Genomic DNA, 13,500 nt, shown 5'->3' with positions numbered 1-13,500 from the left:
AGCATCATGCCTATTTTATGAATTTATAACCCGGACATGAAGTTTTTACACATTTATGCAGTCTCTATAACCTTCATCAAAAGCTCCTTGTTATTAAGGTTGCATACAGTACCTGAGCTCTTGATTGGTAGAAAGGACTTTACTGCATGGCTTAGGGATTAACTCCTCTTATAAAACAGCGTCTTAGATGACCAACAAGATTTGATATTTAGGGACATAAGGATGGAAATCTCATTCCTTTTTCGTTTAATAAGATCTATAAACTATTGAGTTGATTGTTGGTCCAAAAAGCTTGACGTTGGATTAAAATTTGTCAAAGGGTAATTCTTTGTATGCAAAAAAGTCTTCCTGTGCCAAAACATTTCCAATATTCTCTAAGTTAAGGAACCATTAAGTATAACAACATGAGGTATCTAAGATAAATAAATACCTTTGTGCTGAACAGCAAAGTAAGAAAAACAACGTTAAAAAAAGCACAAATTTGTCAATTACAGCAGACACGTGTTTCGGCGTTACAGGGAACGCCTTTTTCAATGCAAAAAGTAATGAGCTTATGGATGAAAAGACATCCGACAAAGCTTTTCTCGTAATGTGTGTTCTAATGATTTGTATGGTATTGATGTTCCGGGCGTGACCGCAAGGCCAAGCCCGCTTCAAGTGTAAAAAAAATTGGGAGAGTTGATGCTTCATATTAAGGTACTAGATCTTTTCGAATATATGCCAACTAAAAGCAAAAGTCAAAAGCTTGGGGGGGGGGGGGGGTGCTAATATATAGATAAAAATGTTCCACCCGTGGATTTGCATACTTTAACATCAAAAATGCAAACTATATTGGACACAAAATTCAGGGTAATATGGATCCACTTCATCAAAGCTTCAAGCATGAAAACGACACGAGAAAAATCTTTCAAATATTTAATCCCTTCGAGTTTATTTTTTAAAAATTCGATTAAAATGAAAAATGCTACGAATATATCTTTCTTCCTTCAGAATTTTTCTTAAAACACATACATAAACGCAGAAGCACGTTACTTGTTGTTATTTACCAACTTCGTTACTGTTGTTTTTTCACACAACTTATTGTTTTATTGACTAATGGCAGCAATTTGCATAATTGATATTTGACATGATTTACTCTTTACCTGACATGCTGCTACTCAAGGCTGAGTGGTAAGCTGACGGATGACTAGTTAATGAAGGAAATCACTGCCGTTTAAACTGACTTAACTGTTAAGGTCAATGTAAAAACTAACAATGATTTATTCTTTGGCAGCGGAAGATGAAATGAAAGCTGATTTCATTCGACCTGTATTGCAGTGATCAACACGTTCTTTCTTGTAGTTCAGTATGCTCTAAGTGAAAAATGTTGTTGAAGTGTAATTAATCTATCTTAGCATTTGTTTGTTAAAACTTTTTAATTTTACTGTAGACAAACAAATCAGGAGTTTTATAGTTATGCTGGATGAAGTGCGTTACTACTTTCGAAATATAGCTAAGCAACAATTTCGGGTTGAACTAGATAATGCATTCACCGTTTAAATTAAAATCTAAAGAAAAAATATTTTGTATTAATAAAAATTGTACATAAAAGTTACGCAAAAATTTAACTATTGCTTCAAAAAATATAACCATACTGACTTAGCTACCCAAACAATAAAGGAGAATATTCCGTAAGTTAAAGCACGTTAAGTTAAAGCATGTAAGTTAAAGCACGTTAAGTTAAAGCACGTAAGTTAAAGCACGTAAGTTAAAGCCCGTTAAGTTAAGCACGAAACTGCAGTCCTCGGCTGGTATTGACTGAGCTGGCGGTGTATTTCATGTAATAAAGGAGCATATTAGGAAACTTTCAGGAGGGAGTACTTTCATAATTATTGTTATTAATAAACATTTTGTGTCGAAAAGTTTAAGTTCCTGACATGGTAAATTAGATGCAATTGTCTATATTTTATTAAAAAAAAGTCTATAAAGTCTAGACAAATTATTTATAGTCTTTTTTTTTTCATAAAAGCATCTAAAGTTTTTGGGATTTGTGTACAGAATGTGTGAAGTGTTATTTTTAAGGCAAAGGAGAAATGCAATTTAATTTTTTTTTAAATTGTCAATTGGTTTTATTTTTGGAGTTCTTTTGATACTGCAGATTTTGAAAATGTATAATTACTAGAATTTTGTAAAAGTGTGAAAGCAAAGTTAATTTTTTTTCTGTTGAAAAGTCTTGTAGAACTGTTTTCAACAAAAATTGTTAAGCAAAATCCATCTATGGTCCCATTGCAAGTCATCAAATATGATAAATAAGTTCAAATATTATTTTCAGTTAAGTATCGAAAACAATTAACTCTATATTCAGCTCATCTTAATGTCAAATCTACGGAAAAGTTCAGTTAAAATCATAAAATACAGACATTGTTTCGCATTAAAAAACGCAGATTTTATTTGTAGAGAACTAACTACAAGATACATTGATGAAAGATAGTAATGATGTCAAGCAAAAACTCTCAGGTACGGACTGGTCGATTTACACTCTTCACTATAAATTTACTATAACCCTTTCAGACGTGGCTTCCGGCATACCGGAAGTATGGATGTCTGTTACGTGCATAGCACCTTGACCATTTAGCCGATTTTCATGAAATTTGGCACAAAGTTAGTTCGTAGCATAGGGGTAAGCGCCTCGAAGCGATTTTACGAAAATTAGATTTTGTTCATTTTCTATTCTAACATTAAGAACATGTTATCGAGCAAATTATCATAACATGGACGAGTAAATTACCATAACATGAACAAGCAAATGACCATAAAATGGGCGAGCAAATTAACATAGCAAAGTGTTGAGAAATTCAACAATTATTTAAAGATATACAGGTGAGCCAAATGATCTTTTAATTTTCCTCTACGGGCAAAGCCGTGTGGGTACCACTTGTATAATATAATACCGTTAAATATTTCGTTTTTAACCCGGTTTGTTTCATACGGCACTTTTAAATGATTTTAGGCAGGTAGGATAACTTTTCCAGATTATCAAAGAGTCACCCAAATTTTAGAAGGAAAAAATGATTTTGCTAATGAGAGCTATAACTAACTTGGGCAAAAAATATTGAATTTTTATTGACAGCCGAGGGATAGCACCTTCCTTATTAGCTACTCATTGTTACGAGTTAAACGTAATTAAGAATCAATTGAAATGCATAAATTTATAGTTATGCTTATTTTGGTCTGGATTCCAATGACATCGATCGCTTGATCTACATTCTCTCCATAAAGTTCGTATATGAAAGTCATATATACTTGTCTGCAATGTTGCCTATTGCCAATTATATCTGCCATAAAAATAAGCCCGAGTCAACATCTTTAACTTTTAAGTCTCAGGAAAGGATATCTATTTCAGGGTGATCCAAATATTATGCGCGAACAGCGCAATTTCTTCTAATAAACAACCCGGTATAAGGTCATTAGAACAATAATCTCAAGCTCCGGATATTGTGGAATAAGATCTCTTTTAATTAATCAAGAAGCTAATTACATGCTACGAGGAGTGGACTGAAGACCGTTTAAGATAATTTACGACTTCTGTAATTTTTGTTTTAGTTTGAATTGCAATGACTTTCGATCCAACCAGTTGGACAAGAGTCTTGATTGACGTTTTAGAGGTTTTATGCACTTTTATTGAGTGCAACGCCTTCAGCAATGATCCAACCGTCTGGTCTTGGTTGTCTTAGGAAGCCGGACATTGTTTCATAACGATGTGATGACAAGGCGACTAATGATGCTGTCATCAGGACAGTTAAATTTTGCATGCCGGAAGCATTATCTTTTTTCACATGGGGTGGTCGGATTGAATTATATATAACTACCCACTAGCAAGTCCTGATAACTCGGCCGTGGCCTAGGACCTTCGCTTTTTAGGGGCCTTCAAATGCGAAGAACTGTGGCCAATGACTGAAATTGATAAGTTCGACAACACAGGGGACTCGAAAAAGCGCATCACCTGGGGTCACCTGATATCCTAATCGGGCCCTGCAAAAATGTACTTTTCCTGTATATAAATGAGGAACAAACAAAAATAATCTTAGACGGATATAGTTGTTAATATTAATAAATTTCTAATATTGGTGAGGTGTTCAGAAACCTCATAATGTCCAACAGTCAAAGTTATTCTTCTACTTGTAATTTAATGGTTTAATATAGCATATGAAAAACCTAGAAGCATAAAGATGTAGCTGAAAAAGCTAAAACTTTTTAGATAATTTGTAAAAATTGAAAAGTAAATCTCATTTGTTTTGGGTTGGAGAAATCATTGCTAACCCCGATAAGTCCTGCTATATAGAGGCTATTTTGAAAACTTTTCGATGAAAAACTACCTAGGGTTAAACTTAGCACGTGTTTTGCTCATATTTTGGACTCTTATCAAGAATTAACATTAATTGCAACATTATCAATGAATTTCAACTATGCAGATGTGTGGTGGGAAAACTTTTTTTTTTTTTCAAGATGTATTAAGAACATAAAACCCAAACATGGACTAAAGTATCAACAGTTTTTGTTTAAGGTACATGTTCCAAAAGTTAAACTAATGTAAAATATTTCTTCGACAATGCGATAAGAAAACCAGCATGTTTACTTCAGACATGTCTAAACATGTCTCACTGAGCGTTTCTATGGAGTTAATGTTCTTTAGACTTAGTTGAAGTGTTGAATACAAGCAATCGTAGATATTAAAAGGAAAATACGTCAGTATTTTTTGGTGTAACGTTTCGTGTTTAGTTCAAAATTTAGAGTTTAATCTCTTTCCGCTCATTCCTGTCATGGACTGAGCTTTTTCTCCTATTTCTCGTGCCCGTGATAGTTCCTTTAAGTTTGCGGGGTATTTCATTTAAGTGCGCTTTGGAATTCATGGATAGACGTTTTCTAACTCGCTACATTTTTCAGAGCTGTAATAATCTGAGACCGATTTGATACCTAAACATTATTGTCTTTTTTCAGTAAGTTACCGCCCTATAGTCAGGGCCAAGGCAGAAATGCATGAAATGCACTGCCGACTCAGTCATTCCAGTCAAAGACTGCAGTTTCGTGCTTATTAGCTCTCATCATCTCGGCATAGGAAGTGACTGAGCTGGAGGTGGAATACCTCTTAAGGAAGCCAAGACTGTCAAAAATTGGTAGTTATTACAGAATTAGCACAGTCCATACGAGTGACTGAAGCAATGGTTCGATTCAACTCGAAGATTGAAGAACTGGAATGACTGAATTGGCGGTGTATTTCATGTATTATTTTCTTTTACCTAGAATAGAATCATGTAGGTCAAACCTGAACCGAAAGCATTATTCTTGCTGAGTAGCAATAAAAATGCCACTATCTTGCATACACTCTTCCACAACAGAGGACAATGCTCATCGCACCGTGCCGTTGCTACTGCTATAAATGGTACACGTATTGCTACCTATCGATTTCATTTCCGACATCGTATCCCCGCCACAACTCACGCAGAATTCTCTCCAAACACGGGAGGATGATATGGCAGACCCAATATTTTTCGCTGCTGATATTCGTAAGCAGAAAATGCGATAACTATTTGGATACATTTTAAACTATTTCTGTGCTTTGAATTACTCCCCATTCCTCTGATTCTAATTGTTAGGAGCTAAAGAATAATCACCCACATACATTTGGATACATTTTTAACTATTTCTGTGCTTTGAATTACTCCCCATTCCTCTGATTCTAATTGTTAGGAGCTAAAGAATAATCACCCACATACATTTGGATACATTTTAAACTATTTCTGTGCTTTGAATTACTCCCCATTCCTCTGATTCTAATTGTTAGGAGCTAAAGAATAATCACCCTTTATTGAAAATATAGTTATAGAAAATTGCCTTAGCAATCACTTGAAACTACGAAGTGACATCGCTCTATCCTGGGAAGAAGTTTTACCAAAGGCTACAATAGTACAACTAAAAGTAGAAGCAAGAAAAAGATGCTATATATTTTTTTAATGTTATGATGAAATATTAATCTTAAAGAAAAAATCTGGGAATCACAGTCTAAATGTTAATTAGGAGAAACTAGTGAGCAGTTCATATACATCAACATCCACGATTACTCTATTAAAACTATTTTAAAATAAAGCGCTTTCTAAAAAGAGCTGGAAAGTTTTTAAGCTTTCTAAAAAGAGATGGAAAATTAAGTTAAAAAGACAGCTATGCAGCTGAGAAAATATTAAATTGAAATGAAAAGAGAAAGCTGAAAGCGCCAAGATTCAATTTTCGCAAAGAGCGATGGAGTCCTTAAAAAATGGGGTAACTTTTACGAAAAGAATAGTGCTTACAGATTATAATTTAAGAACTGTAATCGTATAGTAAAGCAATTTAAGTGAAAGAATCGACAATATAGTGTTCCCATGAGTCTTTATTCAACCAAATTTCATTTCTGAACGAAAGGTTATAGCTTGGTTTAGCTTCCAAATGTGGCATAACCTAAATGTGTTCTTAAAATAGCAACTGATTCGCGTGAGGCAAGTCGAATTAAAGCTTTTTATCTACCCAGGTAGTACACGTAACGTTCAAACGTTTCAAAAACGTTTAAAAATGGTTATCACAGCAATAATAACTATTTCAAATCGTTTATGAAATGAAGTTGACTACTTGAGTATAACACCTATATTATTTCTGAGCATAATACTGACATAACTGCATTTCTAAAGCGGAACATTTTACGAAATATAGGCAAACACGGACTAATAAAGTCATATTTTACAGGTTATATATGTTTGATTGGTTTTGCGTGTCGATTCCTCAATGTTAGAGCTCTTTGCAAATTCCCAAGAGACTGCACTCTAAAAACAATAATTTCAGAAATGACGAAAATAACTCAATTTTGAACATATCGCAGAGTCATAATGGCTTCGACTTTAGGGTATTCAAATTTGGAACGTTCAAATACTCAAATCAGCGTTTGCTCATTTTTGAAATATTTGTACATATTTTTGAATATGTAGTAATTTTAAAATTGAGTATTAAACGAGTTATGTACTCATTTTTGAGTATGAAAGAATTCAGCACACTATTTGAAAACATGGGTACTCATATTTGAAATAAAAGGTTTCAAGAAAATTTTTACTCATTTTTGAAAATTATACAATTAATTATTATTCTCAATGTGGCACCGTTCTTTCATTTGGCACCTCTCTTTTAGTGGTTTGCCGTTATCGCTTTAGAATCAGCTTCCCAACAGGTGGAAGCATATACGCTCATACGTATACAGAATTGCACAAAATATTTGATTTTTCCGAGAGTATTCAAGGGTTGTTTCGCATGCTGCATAATCATATGATATGGTCATCAACGGTTTTCTGCATTTTAAACTCCACTGATTGTTGTCGGGTTCGACTCCATGCCATTGGACAAAAGAGGCCTGCAACTACGTTACTCTGCTGGTACGAGCAAAATATAATAATGAGTGACACTTTCCTAAAAACTTAGATTTTCGCGTAGATGACAAAAGTATCTCTTTTAAACAAGAAAAGGAAAAATTCTTTCCAGACCTTTTCGGAAAATGACCAAACGCCACACTTTCCTATATTTTCTAGCAACACGCTTGAACTTTGTTATTAAAAAGTACACCTAATTTAAAAAAAAAGAGACACATCAAACGTTTGCTATGTGGATGATAAACTAATCACGTTTCTAATTATTATAAAGACCTTATCTAAAATTTGACTGCAACACAAGAGAAAGTAGAAAATCGTTTCAAAAAACCGCAAACGTGTCTAACTTTTTAAATAATATGTCTTCCGAGAAAAGAAGTAAAATCATTTTTCTCTATCTAAACGTAGCTATTACTTAACGCATTTCTTTTTTAAAAAAGGAAAAAAAAAAAATAGGCGAGTGAGAAGCTAAGTTTTTCAAATTGGTAATGACTTAATTCAATTTCGAAACTGATTCGAAATAATGTGTTAGGATGAAACGAAAACAAAGCTTATTATCTGAGTGAATGTTGAAGCGCGTTTAATATTTGAAAATGTTTAATTAAAAGATTATATAGTAATATCAAGTTGAGTCAGATTAAGCTAATTAACAACTAAACGATTAGTCACAAATTCCTCGAATTATGGTAAATTGCTATATTAGTGATTGCGAACGATTTCAATGCTTAAAATACGGCGGTAAGGAACTAAGTCTTAAAAAGGCTTTTAAATACTTAGCTGAGTTTATAGTGAATTGCATTAAACGATTTTAAAAAAAAGAATACTTATCGCTCGACTGAGCCAAATGCATGTCCAAGGTCTTTAAGAGGAAAAATGGTTTTGTCGGTGAGCCATGAAGATAATCTACATTCATTGGCAGCTCAAAATATTATAGGGTTATTATTGCTCTATTGATTGTCAACTATGAATGTCGACTGCTATTGTCAATTGTTTACCGAAACTCAAAAATATTCAAAGTCAATTAAGTATTTGGTGAAAAATGAAAAATATAACTTATCTTTAAACTTCTAATGTTTTATTTTCTTTGATGATCACTGTGCAAGAAAAAATAATCTAGACAAATACAATTGAAAAACCAAACCAAATCCAGTGGCACGATAGCCCATGGGGGCCAAGGCTTACTTTGCCCGTCTCAGTCCACCTAACCGGGACATCTGCCCAGCTCTGGGGTGCTAGGCAAATGTTCCAGTTAGGTGGTCAGCATAACACGGAACCCCCAGGGTTTAGTTCCCAAGCATGCTTGGTACTCATTTTATCGACCCACTAGGGCCGTTTCCATGGACACTTTCGACCCCGGAAAAAACCTGCTTTGCACCACATTCCGGTTATTTGCGGCGTTTATGTGGAATTTTTCTCCTCCTACTAGCTTCTGGAGTGAAAGCGGTGTTTTTACCCAGAATGTATTCACGAAACAAGTTCATCTACTAGCCGCTAAGTATGCTGGGTAAAAACAACTTTCTCTGATACAATGGGAGAATCCCTTTTTTCATGGAAACGGGGAATTTTTCAATCGTTTTTTTTTTTTTTTTTTTTTTTTTTGTGGAGTCAGAGCGGGGATTTACTGGGTGGAAAAGTGCGTTATAAACGCGGATACTGAAGGGATGAACGGCTGAGCCGACCATTGCCTGACCCGGGAACAGAACCCGGGCCTGCGACATGGAAGCGCGAAGCGCTACCACTGAGCCACTGGGACAATTGAAAGCAACCATAAAAGACACTACAAACGAAACACAGACACTACAAACGAAAACCTAGTACTGGAAAACGAATGAATAAAAATGCTTTTCAAATGCGAGGCAACAACTTTAAAAAGTCGTTCAGGAACGCAGATTTTGCTTAAAGAGCATTGCACCAGAAAAATTACGAGCTAACTGCATCTGGCACAGTACAGCGCTTTGAGCGTTATAAGCCAATAAAATCAAATCAAACAGGCATAACGTAATTGTTAAAAACAGATAGTTAGTTTCTAGAGCGCAGGTTTTGTTTCCCCAATTTAAACTGAGAAACTAGTGTCATTTGGCAATGTATTGCCCGTTCTGTCTTACAAGACAATAAGCAGAAAACAAACAAGAGGACTTAGTTGGTTAAAAGATTTCATCTATAAAGGCACACAATTTTTTTCTTCATTTAATTACGAAACTTACTCTGTCTGACATCATACAGTTTAGTGAGTTTTAGTAAATGTCACTAGTCAGAAAACAGATAAGACAAAAAAAAAAAAAAAAAAAAAAAAAAAAATCCAAGAGCAATATGTATTTTCCCTATATTTAATTTGTAAAACGAACATCTACTGGTTTCAGTATAGCCCGTTTTATGTTTTGACCGTAAAACATGAATCATGCAAACATGAAACATTTAGTTGCTAAAAAGAAATTTAGTTTTTTAGGTCAAAAGATGTTTTTCTTCTATATTCAACATTCTCATTTTGTTTGAAATAATTAACATTTCATTTCGAACATTCATTTTCGATAACCATAGCATTTCATTTTTAAGGACAACGAAAAAAAAACCTCAAATATTTGAAAAACTGCCATTTGTTGCTTAATAAAAAGAAAGGAATAAATTTGAGTGTTCCAGCGGAGATAAACAAGCGTTTGTTTACAAAATGTAGTGAAACAAAACTATCCAAAGTTCGAAGAAATTTGAAATTTGTGGGTGCAAACAGGACAAATAACAAAGTTCAATGTGCAAAATAGGCACAACGGCGGCATGAAGAAGTGCAAAAAATCCTGAGTTGCATCACTTTATTTTTACGTATCTTTGCTGATAGCGAAGAGTAATGTAATGAAACATTAATGAAGCTCCTACAAGATTTATTCCTTTCCTGATTTTCTTCTCTTACTATCACCTTAATGGTAGGTAATGGATGGAATAGTTAATGATGAAATTTACGAACACTTGACATGATTAAATGCCAAAGATGGGAGGAAGCTGATTAGTTAAGTCAGCGACAGCGTGATATTGCTGTTAAGAGAAGTATGCCGTCTTTAAATCAAATTGTTAGGTGCACGTCAAGTTGTCAACTATCATTTGTGTTTTCAGAATAAACAACTATATTTAAAGTTGTGCTTTATTTAATTTAAAAATTTATGTTTTTATAATATCTGTTTTAGAGGTATTTTTTTATATGCATTAGAAAAAAAAATGTTTTGCAAAAATAAAGTCAGTCATTTCATGGCACTTTAAATTAATACAAATAACATTTCCTCTGAAAGTTCCTCGGATATATTAATGGTTTAGTAACTGTGATGTTCCCATAGGGTAAACTCCATACACGCCATATACTCTCAAACATTTTTAGACATATGACGTATATCCTCAAACTTCAAAAAATTCATATTATGACATATTATGTGTATGATCGCATACTCATATTGTGCGTAAGGGATCACTGGGAAACTCAGGAAAATTACCCAGAAAAAATTGATGGGAACATCACTATTTAGTAACAGAAAAAGCTTTACCAATGACGAAAGAAGTAAACTCAGGAAAGTTACTTTTTTGAGACACGGAATGCTGGGTATAGAACAAAGTATGACACATAATTCACATAGTTCGCAGTTCTAATCTACAAGTTCTAGAATGCCCAACAGTTGTGCTATAGTCTGCTAGTGGTGACATTAGAATAAAATGTGGAGAGTTTTAGATTAAGTTTCGGTTTTTCAGAAATCTATTTATTTTGAGTTATTCTGTTCCCATGCAACTGTAGCATAAGATGTTTCTCTCTAAAATGAACAAATAAAAGATCTCCGTTAAAAGTATTCTCGTGTTTAGCCATTCTAACCGCAACTTTAATGTAAACTTATTTATCAACGCACTATGTATCCAAATAATATGGCATGAGTTAGTTTGTATTTTGAAACAAAAACAAATTATGCAAACACAAAAGACAGATAAATTTCCATAATTATTAAAGTACGAGTTGAAATTTGATAAAAAGCTTTATGAGATTCAACAGGAAAAATCCTGAGGAAGTTTCATATCTCCCAGCTTTTGGAAAATGTTTCTTATCTCATCATGATGAAAAATCTTTTTAAGAATCTCAAAGTAAAATCATCACAGAAATAACACATTAATAAGAAATTAATTGAAAATTAACCATTTAGTAACTCATCATAAAAAAAGAAAAAAAAAAAGAAAAGTATCACAAAGAGAAAAAGTGAACAAAAAAAAATCAATTGCATATAGACTACGTAAGTGAAGTAGGTTCTAATTCGGTATTGTAAAAAGTTTTGAATTCTCCACCCACCCCTCATTAGTGAAAAATAATAAATTTTATAAACTCTCGGAAGCGTAAAATCATTGTTAATAGTTTCACATAAACAGTACGCGTTTAGTTTAATTAATTTTTATTACTTAAACCTGAATAAAGAATGAATGTAGTTATAACCGCCACTGATTACTAATCTTGTTTCATAGAGTAAAGACGCAACGTATCAATCTTAATCAATAAAAATGACACATTAATTCATTTCTTAAGCATAACTGATTAACGTAGAAATTAATTTGATAATGAAATAATAAGTTGATGTTTAATCAGTACGTTATCTTTATCAAACCAACTATTATAAAAAGCATTGCATATCTGTCATATTACGTATTTGCTCATTTAAAACTCTTTAAATGTTACTCCTTAAAAGAAAATTAGCAATTAAAAGATATTTGAAATACCAGAAGAAGCTTAACTGTTTTAATGTGTCTCCTAATGGGAATCATTTAACAAATTGCAAAGTATTACAAGTATAAAAATCTTCTTCGATAGTTAGTACCCCAAAAGTAGAGTAAAAGTGTTTTTAAAGAAAATTGTTTCTAATGATATAAATATTTCTGATTTCAGTGAAGCTTAATTCAATAGTAACAATCTGGCGAGACTATTTAAAATTTACAATTATTAGATAATATCTATATATGTTTTTAATTTCTAACTAAATTGAAAAGTGAAAACCAAAGAGTAAAACAAACTTTTGTAAAAAATTCGAAAGGTTTAAATTTGGCCATAATTCAAAAGAATTATTTTGTTTAAGTCGCATTAATAATTTAGAAGTGATATTTAGTACATTTCGCTAAATTAACGTTATACATGTTGATCTAGAACTGTTACTGATATAATAAAGAATCTGTGAAGACTGTTATAGATAAATAATAGTAACAAAAAATACTGAGATAATGTATCTAAAAAATAAAATTATTGCATAAAATCAACTGTTTTGAGTAAAAACATAGTTAAAGTTTGGTCTTGAAGTGATTGAAGTTTTAAAGCTGTAAAAAACATCTTAAAATTTGAAGTATAAACCGTTTTAATGTAAATTATAACAATAAGATCTTAATTTTGTTATGTGAATGGATAAAAAACATATTAATTGTTTTCTTAAAACAAAAATATATTTGCTCTCTTTATGTTTCTATGTTTTTCTGAAACGCCTAATTTAAAGTGAACTATTTGATTATCTCCTATTTTTAAAGCACACATTTCAGATTAAAATTTTTTGATTTCAAAAATGAAATTTCACATTGAAACTTCATAAAATTATTAAACTAGTTGATTAAAATCATACTCACATCATTATCTTCCAAATTTGAGTAGATCTCCAACTTATCTAAACGAACAGTTCCTTGAAAAGGTAAAAATCTTGAACCTCTAGAAATTCTTTGATTGCTCCATACGGATGCTCCACTGTAGGGTTTCTTTGTAACAGGTGAAGTGGTAAGAACAAGACTGAACTCAACAGGTATCAAAACACACGTTTCCATGTTTAAGTTCATAAAAATACGTATAAAAGTTTATAAGTCCCGAAAACTGAAATATTGCTAAGATGACATCATGTCAAGAAGACGTAAGACTGCTATAATGTTATTGCATGTATATTTAAGCTCTGGTAGTATTTTGATTGTCAATATTCATCACAGTAAATATTCAAAAAGGCACGTTTTAGCTCTGAAGAATCCATCAACAGTTTTTCTTTTTACTCACTGTCCAAATAAAGCAAGATGATCAAAACGTCCCATGTCTTCTCCCACT

The 13,500-nt window shown here is 32.7% G+C and overlaps 1 protein-coding gene across 1 annotated transcript in view; it reads right to left on the bottom strand.

Moving 5' to 3' along the window:
• Nucleotides 1-13,232, bottom strand: part of LOC129227753 (zinc finger protein 558-like) — a 109,899-nt gene extending 96,667 nt beyond the window's left edge. The window contains exon 1 of the mRNA XM_054862357.1: nucleotides 13,041-13,232. Coding sequence (XP_054718332.1) covers nucleotides 13,041-13,232 — 192 coding nt within the window. The remainder of the gene's footprint in view (nucleotides 1-13,040) is intronic.
• Between the last annotated feature and the right edge of the window lie 268 nt (nucleotides 13,233-13,500).

Source organism: Uloborus diversus, chromosome 8 (genome assembly GCF_026930045.1).
Source record: "Uloborus diversus isolate 005 chromosome 8, Udiv.v.3.1, whole genome shotgun sequence".
Lineage (NCBI taxonomy): Eukaryota > Metazoa > Arthropoda > Arachnida > Araneae > Uloboridae > Uloborus > Uloborus diversus.
This window is presented reverse-complemented; position numbering and strand designations above follow the sequence as displayed.